The sequence below is a fragment of the Acanthisitta chloris genome, unplaced genomic scaffold (assembly GCF_000695815.1).
Source record: "Acanthisitta chloris isolate BGI_N310 unplaced genomic scaffold, ASM69581v1 scaffold75, whole genome shotgun sequence".
Lineage (NCBI taxonomy): Eukaryota > Metazoa > Chordata > Aves > Passeriformes > Acanthisittidae > Acanthisitta > Acanthisitta chloris.
In genome coordinates, this window is record NW_008672905.1 from 9,118 (window position 1) to 26,382 (window position 17,265).

The following is a 17,265-nucleotide window of genomic DNA, read 5'->3' on the forward strand; positions in this document are numbered from 1 at the left end:
AAAAAGAAAGCACTGTTTCATCTTGCAACTACTGCCATGCAAATATATAAGCACTGGAAAACAAAATTAGCAAGAGTATGTCCAAATTCCTACCTGGCCAAGTGGATTTTAGCATAAAGAATAATTTCTCGCAGATTTTTTTCTGCTCTGTCTCAACTGACAGTTCACCCTGTTCCTTCTCCACAGCTAAGGTTTTCAGACTTCATTTATGCTATGTGTATTGAGTTCATTAAAGTACTTTCATTTTTGTGGTTTTTTTTTAATTTCAGGACTGTAATTAAGACAAGTGTAGCATGATAAAACACTTTTGAGCTGGTTAAGAGTTCAGTACTCGTAATGCTGCCTTTAAAATATTTCTTATGTAGAGCAACTGAAAACATTCTTACAAAGAATTTAACCTTGATAGTGGAAAGGATTTTAAATCCTTCTGTCCTCCATGAATTTGAGCTCTATTTTGAAGGCTGATTAGTCAATTTTCAGGCCATTGGAAATTTCTTCTGGATCAGGGCTCAAAATAATTTTGTACCCAAAACTTACTGACATAATCTCTTGTACTATTTGAATACGGAAGTCAAGAGGAAAAACTAAATACCTCTTTTAACTCTCTGTTCTTTAAAACTGGGAAAAAGATTGATATATATATGACTGCTACACTACCTTTAAGAGTTCCATCACTTCCAGCTGGAGAGCAGACTGACTGTGGTGACCTCAAAGAAAAAGTCGCAGCATTCCTTATTGAAGGATCCCCATCCTAAAGTGATAACGACAAAAAAAGTAACATTATGAACACCTGTTTAAACAAACACTGAAATTAGTACATATACTGATAAAATGGAATGGACAAAAAGGCATATAAAAAGTATTAGAAAAACATTTATTTACACTCAAATTTTGTAATTGAGTCTGCTATTAAACTACCACATAAGCAATACTTCAAAGCACAATCATCCCTAAGATGAATCTGTAACCAGAACATGCATACAAAAATAAATATTTGTACATGTCTTCTAGCTAGATAAGCACTTTTGGTTTACACTAAGATTCCATTTTGAACTTTTTGTTGCAAGTACTCATAGCAAAGAGCTGAAGAGCAGACACATAACCTCTATACAAAACCATCTGAAAGAAACTGACTATAAAATGCAGATTTTTTAAAACAAACTCACCATTTTTCACTTAACCTACCATTAAAAGCTTAGCTAGAATGCCATCTTAATTTTACAGTTCAAGAAATTAACACTTTATATCTCTATCCTCCAGCATACACACACCAGGATTGACCAAAATCTCCAGCACTCCCATTACAGCAGCTGAGATACTCGTGTAAAACATCAGAGCAACATTAGCTTGTTATTTGCCTGTCTCAAGAGTTAAATAGGAAACAACACGATGGCAATATGAACCAATTTCCCAACCTGCTCCAATGCAATTTGTAATTTCTGAAAAACTTGCTCATAATATAATACTAATTGCAATGTAATGATGTCTGTGCTCTATTTTTTGCAATGTAAAAGTGTTCTTTTAACCCCACACTATCTACAAATCAAACATCCAACTTCCATTCAGTGTTATACACGTGTTTTTCCAACGCTTTCATGGAGCCCTCTGCTGGTCACTAGTACACGCATTCAATCAATGACAAAACTAAATTTAAACTATAGCACAGTATTTCCCGTATTTTAAGTACTATTTTTCATATAGCATCTACAGGAATGGTTTGGGAAAGAACAAACTAACACCCCCTATATCTATGAAGAAACAATTTCTATAATATAAACAAATCGCAAAAAGCCTGTTGGAATGAAGGAACGAAGTCTTCAAAGAAGTTCTAAGGTTTCCTAATGAAATTGATAATTTCAGTAGCTAACATTCTAATGTGAGCCCTGCTGAGGAATCTGGATACAGGCAGTTTTTTCACATAATCTTTTCTCTTTTTTTTCCTTTCAAACAAATCTGAATTCTCAGTAAATACTTTTAATACTTTTGATCATTTTCAACCCAATCCATCGAATTTTAGAAGGTTTAACTGTAATTACATTTTTACATGTCTGCATGAAAAAAATGTCAGCAGCCAGTAGTATTTTAGAAAGCTGAATTGGTTATTTCAAGGAGACAGAAGCCTGTAGAGATTGGCAACTACACACTCTCTCTGATGAGGCCAAGGACCCAATTTACATGATTTTCAAAATGTTGAAAAATAAGCTGAGTAACATTTCAGCAGGTATGTTTCACGAGGACAGGAGAGGTCATCTACACATATTATCAAGGACAAAAGCAAAGTCAACTCTTACTACAGAAGCTAAACAGAGTAACTAGGTACATGACCTTTTGGTAGAGATGCCATTCCTGCCATAGCTGACAAATTTTCAGAAATGCACATTTACAGTTTCCTAGTTTGGAGCTTCACCAAATGATGCGTTATATTCTAGCAATTCTCTCAAATTCACCAAAAAACTCTCATTAAATTGAGTGTATATGTAGTGAGTCTTCAAGGGTATACACCATGTTCTGCAACTATTCATTTTTTAACAAGAAAATCCCAAAATTAATAAAATTAAGTTTTTATGCTTTATGATTCTTACAATCCTCATTCACAAAGAGCTTCTCCGAAGGCACACTGCTTTTGAAAAGGCTGCAACATGATTAAGTTTTACATAGATGCAAAATTTTAATCCAAATTCTCCAAACTGTTTTCAGCATGATAGTTCTAAAATCAGCTTTTAAATGTATAACTACAAATAAAATACCTGTAACACATGTGCCATTGAGAAAATGCACAAAAAGATAAAAGTGCAAGTCCACAACGTGTACCACTTTTTATATTTAGCATTTCTGCAATTAGATCAACAAGTGAGGGGTTAGATGTTTTCATAGTCTGTCCATTTTGAAACAGTTTCATATCTAAGTCTGCAAGAACTAGGATGTGGTTGCATTGCTTGGATCATAAAATTAAGGAGAAATATTTTAAAATATTTACTCATTTAAAAAATGAAATTAATTACATTAATATGAAAGTTTGCCAAAAATCCTCTGTTAACAAAACCCAGATTCTCTTGATAGTGTCCATTCAACATAGTTGGAGGGATATATGCATATTTAATGCCAAGAATAGCTTCCTACTTTGAAGAATTTGCTGAAGCAGAGGCAGAAAAACCTCTGATGACCGTGTATTATGATAGATTCTTTCCTTACAACACTCTCTTGTTTAAGATACTACTTCTTCGCAAATATTTTTAATCAGCATAACTGTTGTATCTGTGAGAAAAGCAAGATGAATAATTAAACTAGAAACACTCATGGAGTTCTACTGTATTAATTCTGATAAGGTATTTGGGGAGTCTGGTATTAATAGCACACTTGTTGAATACAACACCTTTTGCTTTCACAAGCTAGTTTAGAAAGACAAGAGCTGCCCACAGTTTTTGTAAGCTAAATAAAATACACAACAATCACAAAACAAAAAAGAAAGAAAAAAAAATCCCGCTTCTTAAGAGGTTTTGATAAAAAATAAAGTTTAAACTTAAGTGCCCTCCGTTTTGAACTTAGCATGCAACGAACAATCCCAACAAGCTTCATCCACAGGATGAGGTGCTTAGGAAGAAGAAATTAATCACTAGTTCAAAAAAACATGTGGGAGAAAGTTGGGAGGCTTTCTTCCTTTTGCTTCAGGATTTCAGAAGGAATTTCTCTCACAACAAGAAACAAAGTCACTAAGGAAAGGCATCTACCAAAGAAACCAGGCCATAAAAACACATAAGAGACCAGTCAGATAAAATCTCCAGAGAATTCCTGCCTTCAACAACACTACTATATCAGCCAATGGGTTAGTTAATTATGTCAAGTCAAATTGACATTCGTGGGGATATTCAAAGATATAAGTTAACTACACACGTATTTACACCTCGGTGCTGTTTGTATTAATACATTGCTACCGTATTTCTAGTGACACTCTATCTTATCTTTAAAATAAACTCACATATGAGATTATAGGAGATTTTATACTTTTCTTAATTTTATCAGAATTAATGCTACAAACAATTCCTAAGGAGATATCTAGAAAAAATGATACCTCACACATAGGAGTTGCATGGTTCAGTGTACACATCTGAAATTCAACAGTTTTATACATCAACAACAACATTACAACATATCTGACTTATAAGGCAGCTAAACAGATACTTGCTGTATCATAGTAAATATTTACTTTACCATAATAAACTGATTTAGGTAACATACATCACTACTTAGTCTGTGCACCATCTGTAGGTAGTCTTCATTTGAGCCATGTCTGGAATTATCAGCATGATGATTAGCTGAATTTCCAGACAACTGGCTTGAAACTTTATTTTCATGTAGATTCCTCATCCCAGCTGTGACAATGGGACTGGATACAGAAGCTGAAATACAAAAAATATAAGTAACTATACTGATACACTCACACACTTGTTAACTCTTTGAAAGTTTCAGGGAAAACACCCTAACAGTGGATATTAATAAGATGGACGCAAGAGGTCTGGAATCTGAACAAGAATCCAACTTTACAACTTAATCCTTTTGCCACAAATGCCTTGATTTAAAATAGATGTCTAAGATTATTCAAGAGGACTTAAAACCTAAATTCCATTATTAGCCAAGTTACTCTCTATTCTAATTACAGTCAATAACTTCTTTACTGATTATAGAAAACTTGTTTACTTCTATACAATTTGCATTCACTATGTTAATAACTTTCAAGGTATTCATGAGACATACAGCACTGCATTGAGAACAGCTCTCTTTACATATAAATATATTCTACACACAGTGTCAAAATTTAAGAACAAATCATTTAATAGAATCCAATAAGAATTCTACTTACCAACAAAAAAATACCCTAGATACATTAACACTCTTCATGTGTTCAAGATTGTTTTTAGAAAAGAGAAGAACAAAGAAATGCATTCATTCTGAAGGTCATCTTTGCCAGTTACTGCATACCTTGAATATAATTCTAGCCAACTTAGCATTAATCTAGCTGACACTAAAGAGAGTTGGTAAGGCTAAATAAGTTGCCAGCAAAACTTACATTACATTGGCAGAAATGAGATTTTCACTACTACAGACACTCACAGATAACAAATCAAAGTTTTTTGTTTGTTTTGATTTTTTTCTATTGTCATATATAAGTGACAACTATACAAAATGGTTGTAAATGGGGGGCGTTGCAATATGAATGTGTTTTACCTTTTCTTCTTCTCTTCTCTTTGAATTTTTTTTTAAAGTACATACTAACACTCCTTACTGCCAGGAAAGCAAAGCTTAAATATACCTGCCTCAAAGATTTGCATCAAGCATGGGACTCCTTGAAAGAAATCAAAGCCATGAAACACACATGTGAAAGTAGAGCTGACAGGACATAGGAATAAAAACCAGACATTACAGACTTACCTTGCTGCATCTGAGGATGTGGTGTGTAACTTGGAGGATGTGAATACGGCATGTATCCTGCAGGGCTTTGAGGAGCATATGGACTAGGCACTGGACTGTTCTGTTGCGCCAAAAATCTGTTACCAGAGGTTGTCTGTGGTGGCACAAACCGGCTAAAGATAAAACAAAATATAAAACAAAAGTTTTCAAAAGTTGGAAAAGCAAATTTAAACTAATTTAATACTTCTTTTGAGATATTATACATTCAAAAAGTTACAACTTCCTTAAGATAAAAAACCCTAATACAATGGAGAACCTCCTTCAGAAGCAGTATTTTAAGCTATTGATACCTTCCCAACTGCAATTATTATTTCAGGGTCAGAATAAAATAAAGTGCATTCACAAGACCTCCACCCACAAGGAAACGATCACACCAATATGTACTCAAATTAGATCTGTAATTTTCAAAAGTCAGTCCTGGAAGTTTGAATGAAAGTGACAGCAAAAGTTTTAATCAACAATTAGGTCACTAGGATTATCAAGGAGTCATCTACTCTAAATATAATTTTCCAGGAAGACTTCAAGTAACTTCATCTAACAGAACTACACTGCCAAGACACGGGAATGTGATAGGCAGCTAGGCAGGACCTGACCCAAAGACCACTGAACACAACTTTCTCTTTTACTGGCTTTAACTAAGACTCATTCTACAGACAGGAAGCCATTAAAGTAACATTGATTTGTGACAATAATACACACACTATTACTTACATGCTTATGTGAGCTTCTAAAAATAAAAATAACCAAATAAATACATTGGAAAGTGTATTACATGCTTTCAAAACCCTCAGTTCCAGACAGCAGCTCTCTGAAGGTAAGCTTCCACAGAAAGAAACAGCAAAGTACTTAACACAAGGATTTTGCATGGATTTCAAGAAGACTTTGTACTATTCATTCTAATATGCACAATTCAAAGAACCTCCTTCGATATCCCTTCTACATATAAAAGTGAAAAGGTGTACTGGTTGCAGTGAAGACACAGAACATTTTATTTGCCAAAACAATTACAGCAACGTGAAGTGAAACCTGAAATCAGATGATTTTAATATTGGCATCTAATAACTGAAGATGAAACCTGTTAAAGTCCAGTACCCAGAATGAAACTACATACAGAACTCTCTTCTCTAGTCCAGAGTACTTTATTGTATTAATTAAGGCCTAAATTATAAATACATGCAAACACTCAAATACTTAAAAGAAAACCCCAGAAGTTTGATGACGATGCTGCTGGAAGACTGGCCAAACTACCGGGCCTGTCCTCCTCTGAGGGGCCTTTTGTATAAGCAGTACTACAGCAGCATTCCACATTTTTACAAGTCTTCTTTCCCACCATCACACCAAACTGGTACTGGACTTGCTGGAACACATTAGCCTTTTCTCCCCTGTCCTCCTGACAGCAGTCTCAGCCTCTGCCAACTGGAGGGTGGCAGAAGACAGAAAATAAAGTTTGCCAAAATTTATGGCAGAGAGGAGAATTGTGCTGAATCCCAAGTATACATGTATTAATTCACAGACAGAAAGATGTTTCTTTGTTGGCTGAAGAAACTTACCCTCCTGTCAGTCAAATGCAAAATTTGTCTTGACATTGATTACCTTCCTCCCACATAGTTCAAACAGGCATTAATGGTCAGTGTAGGAAGAATTTGCAGTTCGCTGTCCCTCCCACCTCACTTAAAAGAAAGGATTACCTGGAGGGGCTATGTGAGATAGTGGTTTGTTGATAATTGGAAGATGCAGGACTACCACGCATGGAATTCTGAGAAATATTAAACTGTGACATCATCATCCCTATTAAAAAGAAGATAACAGCATTACTTTAGACACATTTCCTTTTCAATCAATCAAGTGTCTCATTTCAGAAATAATTATACACTATGTGATTGTAAACTTTAATGAGATTATAAACTTTACAGACATTAACATCAGCCCATTAACATAGCCACAATAGTTAGAATACATTAGAAATTACTGAATCCATGCATTATGTCCATTTTACATCATGACATAAACAAAGTGTTCCCATAAGCTGTGGTAATTCAGTTATCCATATTCACAGCAGTATTCTCTTCCGTTCCTTTGAGCTTTCCAAGTCAAAATCTACCAGTAAATAGAAACATTTTAAAATAGGATATATATTCTGCACCCCAGGCTGGTGTGTACAGTACTCATTGTGCCAATAAATCAAAGATTTGGAAGATTCACAAGCAGAAGAGCACAGAAAACTTATCTTCCATTGCTGGAGCAAGTATATCAATCAGCCACCCTGGGCTGAGTGCTGCAAGATACTCCCACTGCTCCCACAATGTCTAGTGGTCCTTTATCTCCACAGGGACAAAAGCTTTCTATTCCACCTCCACTACGCTTCATAAGGAAAGTTATCAAAGAAGGTGCTGAAATATTTCAAATACAAAGCAGAACCAACATCCCAACTGTAGACTCCCACAGACTGTACACACCCACAGTAATGCTTTGGAAGTTCAGGTGTTGAAACAGCTGGCAAACCACAGGTACCACAGTACCTGAAACTAATTTTAGAGGTATTTGGACAATGTCCTTAATTTGCTTGAACTTTCAGTCAGCACTGAGGTGGTCTGGCAGCTGATTAGATGATCACGGCAGATCTCTTCCAACCGAAATGTTCTATTCCGTTCTGACTCCCATTATTATTAAGGAGAACTTAAAGGAATCTTTTTTCCCCCCCTCTCTCTTCAATACAAGTACAAGGAAAACCCTAACAATTACATGACACTTGAAGTGATACAGAAACACAAAACCAAATTATTTTAGTGACAGAATTTAATGGCTTCAGCCAAAACAGTGTCAGAATTCATGAGCAGAGAACTGGTGGGGAAGCCACAGCAAGTGATTCACAGCCATCGGTGAAAGCTCATCAGTAGCACAAGTGTTTTAAATCAAAGGTTAGACAGAAGGCTGACAAAAAGTCCCTTATCCAGAGTGTTTGGAAGATATTAATCCGACAGTAGCTATCACTAGTTTCAATTACTGCAATATTCACACAAGCAAAACTAGTTTCAGAATCCGTCCCTGTCACCCCGTTTTCTCCTCCCCTCTCCCCAGCAGAGATGTGATAATCCCGCAGGAATGAAGCCTTTACCACCTCCCGGGAAGTGTCAAGTTCTGCATTCCAAGTACTTGAGCACAGGAAAACTAGCCCGGAGCAGGAGTTCAAAGTCCCGTGTTGCGCTGAGGAAAAGTTAGATACTTCCATACTTGAATACAGAGTACATTTCATTGTCCGAGTAACAGATGGAAACTCCAACTCCAACTCCTACAAAATTTGTTCAAATGGATATCGGAGAGCACCCAGTGTGCCCACTGCCTGCTCACCTCTCACTGCCACTCTCAACGCAGCTGGGTACAACACTTTAGTCAAACAACTAATGCTTAAGATTACTCCTACAGAAAGCTGACAGTGTATCCATATGAGCATGAACTATACAAAGTTTCAATCTTGCTCTTAAAGCACAGAGTGATCCTCTTAAATGCTTTAAAAATATATCTATTTATTCTCTCCTCCCTAAATTTAAAACACGTTTTGAACCACAGATGTAGTAGTTTTCAGATTAAAAGAATCACAGAAAACATATAGATGAATCAATTTCTAAAGCTATTTTAAATGCATCCCAAGGCTTAATCTGTGATGGACAGCACCCAGCTCTCTCTGTTATGAGGGGAGAAGAGGAAGGGTGGGACATGGGAGGCACAATCTAGATAACTTAAAAGAAAAAAAACCAAACCAAAACCTAACAACCAACATGAGCCAAAACTGTTTTTCCAGTTTCCAGACACATGACAAGTGCTATGTCTGATAATAATGTAATGAGAAGGAAGCAAAAACAAGCCCCAAACATCAGGTCTAAAATGGATTTGAAACTGGTCTGTGGCCATTAGCACTACAATATCTTCTTGTACATTTTTCACACTACTGTTGTATCACTAAGCAGCAGATTTATGGCTCCACTGTGCATTTCTGTACTTCAAATATGTAAGAATTTCTTTAAATGCGACATTAATTCTGAATGTTGGGAATGTTCAGGTCAGAGAAAACACCAACATAGTAGTTACATTACTAGAATGAGTCTCCTTACACATACTCCTGGTCTAACTACAGGTTTTTTGCTCTGGAAAAAACTGATATGCCTAAATCCATTTTAGCATTCCTACCAAATGACAAAGAATGCACTTCATACAAATGCAGGCTAAGGACACACAGAAATCTTTGTATTACAACATCATAGAACGCTTCAGCAAGGACAGCTCACCAACAGGTGATTTTTCAGTTAAGTATACACTCCTTGAAAGTGCACATGTGCAAATTTCTTCCCTTTTACAGACACACATGCACTTGAATTCCTGCATAAAGAAAAACAATATTGAAGTAACTGATGTTTATGGAAAGATACATAAGATTTTAATCTCTCCAAATCCAGAAGTTCTAATAAAGAGCTTAAAGTGAATTGTAAGTCCTTTCTGATGCTATGAATTCTGCTATGCAATATACTATTTTAGCTGATCTTCCAACACACATCTGCTAAAAGACAAAACCAAAGTGCTGGGAGGCAAAAGAGAAAAAATTCATACGAAAACTGAAATTAAATAGTATCTTAACTTTAAATAAATAATTATAAATAAATCCACTTCACTCATACACTATAAGATGCAAGACAGGAGTGGCTGCAAGATGACAAGCAGAACCTTCTATGTCTCCTCACGAAAAAGGTCTAAAGTAAAACTTACGTTTAGATCTTGTACAAAGTTAGGTCTGACACCACATGGTGATGTGACTCTGTACGTTCAGACAACCTGGTAATAAAACGCAGTCTCCAAAATCTAAGCTGTATGAAGACTGTTTTGACATTGGGACTGTTAATAAAAAGGGACTAAGAGTTTGAATATTGCTGCTATATTACCTGAAACTAAACACACCAGCAATGGGGAGCAAGAGGAGATGAGGTGTCTGCTCAGGACGTTTCCTTCTTACACTAATTGATCATAACTAAAAACAATTCTTGTTCTAAACTTCGTGTTAAACTGCAGATTAAAATTAACTTGTCAAGAAACGCCAGCACAGAAATCTGCTTGTGCTCTACCTTATACTCCTAAGAATACAAAACAGAGTATTTAGAATTCTGAAGATGCCTTTAGCTCCTGACAAATTGTACTGAACCAAGATTTTTACTCTGTTCAATATAATTCTTGAACTGGGTGATCTTCCTGTTCTACAATCAGGAAGCAAGGCTAGGAGAAATGAATTCACTTTGTCCATACTAATGCTGAAAATGACACTCAAGGGATCATCACATACCCATCCCAGACTGAATAAAGAGGTTTCACTGCCTTTGCTCCTGCTCAGTTATGGATATAAAAAATACTGGGTCACAGTACCCAGCGCCTACTTCACCATATGCTGGAGTCAACAGCAGACAGGACAGTATTCACAAGTAAAACAGGAAGAAAAGCAGATTAAATGAATTTGAAGTACTACAAAAGAGCCCAAATTTCAATCTTCCAGCTGGTAAAATGCATTACGTAATATCTCTACCAAACCCCCAACTGTTCTATAAAAACACTCTACAGAGATTACAACATCTGTCCAGAAAGCAAAAGAAAACTCAGACTCTGCTGCCCCAAAACATCAGTACACACTCCATTGGCCCTGGAGATCTGAATGGGACACTGTAACAGGTAATAATGCTACCACAACTTGTCAGCACCCAGCAAAGACCCACCTATTTCCAGGTAAAAGTGGGGACCTTTTCCTCTTCTGGTTCTCTGTAATCACTTTACCACCTTTAGTAAAGTAACATCAACTATTCTGTTAAGTTTCATGTTGAATTATTTTCTATTCTGTATTAATACCTCCCTTCAAGCACATTTACTCAAGACAGAAAAGTTATATTTCATATATGATTATTCTTAACATACTGAATAAAGCAGCACAAGTGTTTCTCAGATTAGAAAGAAATGAACTAGCTTTGTCTTCTTACTTCCAAAAGCTTCTGATGGAAGATACAATTTCAAAAACTATGTCTCCGTTTGGCAAAAAATTATTTTACTTTACAAAACTAGTGGAAAACTCCAATTCAAGTGTATGTTCTTTGTGGGACCACTCTGCAAACTGGCAGGACAGTCACAACTCTTCCCACAGCTCAAGAAACCCTACTCTCTCACGGCTACCACTAAACACAGACCTGGAGACTCCTTTTGGAGCTTAAATTTCAGGTTATGTGTCTCAATTAACTTACAAATATTTAGCACTGCTTTTCACATTTTCATTCCGGGGAAATTTCTGACTTCTTTGAAAGGACATTATGTGCTCCGTCCTTAGCAAGTTCTTTTTAAATATTGTATGGCTTTTTACTCCCTAGCCTAGGTGAACAAACCTAATCATCTCACTTCATGATTTTTCATCTCCAAAAACAACCTACACTTACTATCCTCTCTGGACTCCAGTCACAGATGAATCTATATCCGCACAAAGCTAGCAAAAGCTAGTGAAGATTCATCCTCACACTATGAAAACACTGGAAATTCTCATACTCATTTCATAACTTGGTATTTAAAGAACATACTTTAGGTGTTAGTCTCCAGATCTACAACTGGAATATGTCCTGCTAATCCTTTGCTTTCTCTCTATCATTTCCACTATTCAGCAGTACATCTCACTACACCTCAGAAGAGAGTTAGGCTGTCAAAACAACAAAATCCAAAGGGCATCACAAATTGCTCGGATGAGCAACAGCAGGGAGGAGCTGCCAAGTACAGCTCTTTCAGCCTTATTCCTTACTATAGAAATATTAAGAACTATCACTGCAACAGTAAACTACAATCATACAGATTTTCAGTAACATCAAGGCAAATTTTTCTGAAGTCATTATTTACTAAGAAAAATATATGAACCTAGACATAAAAAAATCAAAAATAAATAAAAAAAATAAAATCCCTAGAGATTTTTACCGATATTTACCCTACAGACTTACCCTAGAGATTAACTTTGAGGTGAAATGAAACATTTTTTTGAAAAATATCTGGTAGCCTTTATTTCCATTCTTATTCTAATACAATCACTCTTAGAAGACGTTACAGTATCCAGCTTTATGTCACTATCAAATACAAGGCAAGGCATATAAATACCACAGTTGTGCTCCATATATATTTGTCATTAGCATAAGTCCCCTAAACTTACAGAACAACATAAAATGCAATCAATGAATAATCAAAAATCCTTACCGCTTTGTACCCCGTATCTGTTTTGCATGCTTTTCTCCCTGAAAACATTAGGATTCCTTGCCAGGATAGCCTGCAGCAAGACTGGTATATCTCCCTCTGGATCATCACTGCCAAGGTTATCTTTCAACTCTCTGGAATTGTGGAAGTAAGCAAATAAAGAGGCAAATGCATTTTCAAATTATAAGAAACTATGAGTCAAGTAAAAAAAAAAAACCAAAAAAACCAAAAGAAAAACAAAACCAAAATGAAAGAAGACAATTTACTGTTAAAATATAGGAAAAATCAAGTCTGCAAAGCACTGCTTCCTGCCTCTATTTTTTCTTGCTCTCTTCTTTAAGGAATGGCAGAAGAAATATTCCTACTAGTCCTCACAGTTATTTTCTGTTACTAAGCACTTACATATACGTGGCTGTCAGTTTCCGACTGTCACAAGTCTCTTATGCCCATTTTTACACAGTGATCTTCTCCATAAACACTTTGGCATAACATCAGGAACATATTATTGTAGGAACAAAAATAACATGTGCACAAATGTTCTACATTCAGGTTTCAACCCAATGCTTTGAAAATCTTTTACTTTGGAAAGGGGAAATTGGCATATCTTTGACATCACAGGATTTCCCCTGTGAACCACAAAAGAAAAAAATGGATTTTTTATTAATGTATCTGTGCTTTCACTTATTCTTAGCTATGAGGACTTTTAAAAGCTACTTCCGTTTGATCAAAACAATTGATTAGAACACCTAGGAAAAAGACAAGGTGTCAACATAAAACAGTCCAAAGGACACCAAGGAAAAATAAAAATAAGTAACAAAATAACAAAAAGATAATTAATTAGCATACTTGATGGGTCAATTCTTAAAATATTTCAGCTCAATACCAAATCAGAATTGACACAGGTGTCAAAAAATTCTTTGCATATATAATTTGTCTATGCACATTATTAACTGACATTGAACACAAATTAGTATTGCAGTCCTAACTATCAAGCAGGGAACAAGCATCAGGTCTATAAAACAACCCCCACAGTGATGTGTAAGGGCTGCTGGACAATTTTAACATTCTGACTGACTGAAGCACTTGACTCTCATATCACACACATCTGCTAAGCAGTCCTAATAAAAAACCTGTATGTTCTAATTTTCAGATTCTCACGAACATCCTTCTCAATCCAGTTAATTTTGATTTCAAGGTATAAGGATGATGATCTGATATAGAAGCTCAAAATACATACATGTGGTCTGTTGACACCTGATTGAGACTGTGGACGAGCTGTGAAACCAGATTTTCATCCCTGCAAGCCAGAAGGCAGTTCACCTCTTCAGCTATCCGTCCATTGAAGAGCAGGCTTTTTGTTGTTGTAGCAGGTAAAGGTGAGGGAAGAGGCAGCTGGTTCAAAACTGTTATCAGAAAACAGGAAGAAGTTCAGAATCACTTAATGAAACACAAACATACAAATATGGACACCTTCTTGCTCTCTCAAGTGATTGAGAAGGAAAACCTGACAACTAGATTTAAAACATTGGGAAGATTTCTGGACATACACTCACATCCCCCTCACACATCCACATCTCCATTCACACACACATACACACAGGACTCTTTAAACACTCCAGGTGATTAAGCTATTGAAGACATTATGGTACCTTTCTCTTGGAGCCAAAAGCCTTGATAAAGAAAGGAAATGCAAAAGTCTCGTAGGTATGTGCAGTACTGGAAGTGCATTGAGCACAAACTTTCAGTTTTCTACTCGGATGTTCATATTTAATTAGTGTTACCACTTTATAAGGTCAAGGAAAACCCAACAAAACAGCCCACCAAAAAACCCAAACAACTCAACAACCAATTGAAACCACCAATTAAATTCTCAGCTTGTTCTTCTCTTCTTGTATTTACTCCTATGTAAGTCATGTTCTCAAGAAAGGACTGGTATTGTTGGTATGTTCACTGAAATGTTAATTCAGTCAGTAAACCTATTCACAAATCTCAGTAAAAATATTTAGTGGCAACACTATTTCAGTGAGATTATAGGCACATGATACTTTGATAGGGCATTCTCAGGTCTGCAGATACAACAAGGAACTGCACTGTGTAAGAAGAAGCCTTGATCAGATAGATGACTGGTAGAGCTACATAGACCAGAGGAGGGTAGACCAGAAGAGGCCAAAAAGCTACCTACATAGAAAAGTCTCTTTCATGGGCCCAAGAAAACAAGCTGACTCCAAGTTCCCAAGCCTGAGATCAAAGTTTGAACTAACCATTAGAAATAGCTTCAGAAAAAAACCCAAAACCAAACTAAGTGATACATACTCTTTTGGCTCTTTTATGTCTCTATTTTTTTTTATTTAGAAAGGGGGGATTCCAGTATTTTTACACCCCAAGCAATGCATAGAATTTCTGCATTTAAAAATAAACTGCAATTCAAATAGAAGTGTATTATATACTGAAAACTCTAGCTTTCATTACTTGCACCAAATTGCCTTGAATGTGGCTGAAACTTGGAAAAATTAGCAAAATCAGCAAAACATGATTAAAACATTATAAATATAGCCAGCTCTCCAGACTGCTCTTCTGTCTCTAGGCATCATGTTCTCCATGTTTTTAGGGCGACTGGTCTTGTCCATTCCAGTTCTGTGTTTAAAAAAACTCTTGCCCCAGGAGTCTGAACAGTGACTCCTACAGTTAAGTAACCTTATCTGTGAGTACTTAATGCTGGAAAACTGCCCACGGCCAGAAACTTACTATTTGCATCCTGATGGTCCATTATTAGACATACACAGTGGTACACATTTACACATCTACATACATAAGCAGCATCTTCCACCTTGATACTTCAGAATACCAGAAGGACATGAAGTTGGGTCTCCCTCCAATATATCTGCTCTTTTTTTTACTGCAGGGAATTAAATTCAATCGCTGGGTATATACTTTCAGTGTCTCTTGGAAAGCCTCCAAATTTCAACAGTATAACAATAAAAGTAAGAGCTCAGAAGAAGCACCTGGGTCACTGAGTCCAATTATCCCCAGACAGTCAACTAAGCTATAAGCTCTTTCTTACACTCTTTATACACAAGACACATTTTTGTCCGAACTGTTCTTATTGCAATGGTTGTTCTAGGACCTCACTATAGTAACAATAAATCTCCTCTTAGTTTTCACTTGAAATTTATTTTTGGTCACATCATAACCATTTGGGTTTTGTGTCAGTATCAGCTTTTAATGTAAGCAGTTCTTTTCCTTTCCTTGCATTTTGTCTTCCTGACGTATTTAAAGTTGGCATGCACTTCATGTGCTCCTTCTTGAGATATGCTTCTTAGATAAATATTTCTTCATTTATATGACTTTATTTGTATTTTCTTTATTTGTGTGGTACCCAGATACATTACTGAATGATATTCCAAGCAAATAATGAATTCCTGTATTTTGTTTCAGGTTTTCCTTAAGGGTTTTTTTAACCCACATTTCATTTCATGTTTAAATTAGCATGTATTATATGGGCAGATTTTAAAAATTCAAGCCATAACAAAATTAACATTTTTAATGCCAAGTCTGATTTTAAACAGATTTACCTCTAAGAACTTCTAAAATAAAAGTATTTTTAGTATTTTGAATATGCAGGCATTTACTGAAGAGGTAAAAATGCAGCAAAGACAAGAAAAAGAAGAGTACTTACGGTCTGTAAGACTAGCAATCCCTGCAAGAGTAGTGATGGGAACATGAGGCATATCCCCATTCATCCTGAAGTTCTGGGAGAGTAGTGCCTACACAGATATTTTAGTTCAGGTGCCAGCTATCATTACTTCCCATCTCCCAAGCACTAAAAACAAAACAAACAAAAAGAACAAGATCAGATTAAATCTGTCAACTTACTTTTTTAGAATTTTAAACTCAGTAACATTAAGTGAAACAGACCATAATACCCTTAGCAGCATACTAACTGAATTTTTTCAAGAGTGGGTGGAACAATGTAGATTTTAAAGAACAAGTGGTATTACACAACCAAAAGGCAACCTTCGTTCTGCTCTCAGAACCACAAAAAGATGCAAAATAAGGCAACTGAAAATAAAAAAAGTTTGCTCAGGCTGTACAATGCCATCTCAAAAACCGGTAACAAAACTTACTCTTAGTTCATACTGCAGTGGACAGCACTTCATACACAACTGGTTTAATTTCCTTTGCAGAAGGAGCCATTTCCATAAAAAGACTAGCAAAAACCAAAGGAGCAATTTACAGATGCAAAAACGAAGGAGCAAACGAACTGACAAATACAAAAATCTTAGTGCATTATAGAAGCAGTAACTCTTTCAAAACTGATTTGAAAAATGTCTCTTTAATATATAAAAACTCTGCCTGGTCAAACTATAGGCAGAAATTTTATTACTCATTCCAGAGAGGAAAAAAAAAAGCATAACCACCAACGAACTATCTCATTTATTTCCTGTAAAACAGCACATTTTATACTCAACTACAGAAAAGGGAATCTATTTACCTGGTGTTCGCTAGCTATAAATACAGATCCTAACTGTAAGGAAGTCCACATTGCTAAAA

At 35.9% G+C, this 17,265-nt stretch overlaps 1 protein-coding gene across 1 annotated transcript; it reads right to left on the bottom strand.

Moving 5' to 3' along the window:
- Window positions 1–657: 657 nt before the first annotated feature.
- On the bottom strand, window positions 658–16,546 carry LOC103802224 (nipped-B-like protein; the record flags this gene model as incomplete). The annotated part of the gene is made up of 7 exons (XM_009074678.1): window positions 16,391–16,546; window positions 13,952–14,117; window positions 12,718–12,848; window positions 7,155–7,254; window positions 5,428–5,579; window positions 4,237–4,397; window positions 658–751 (listed from the first exon to the last, which is right to left on the bottom strand). Coding segments are annotated over exons 1-7 (868 nt in total), but the record flags the coding sequence as incomplete, so codon positions are not given.
- Window positions 16,547–17,265: the final 719 nt, after the last annotated feature.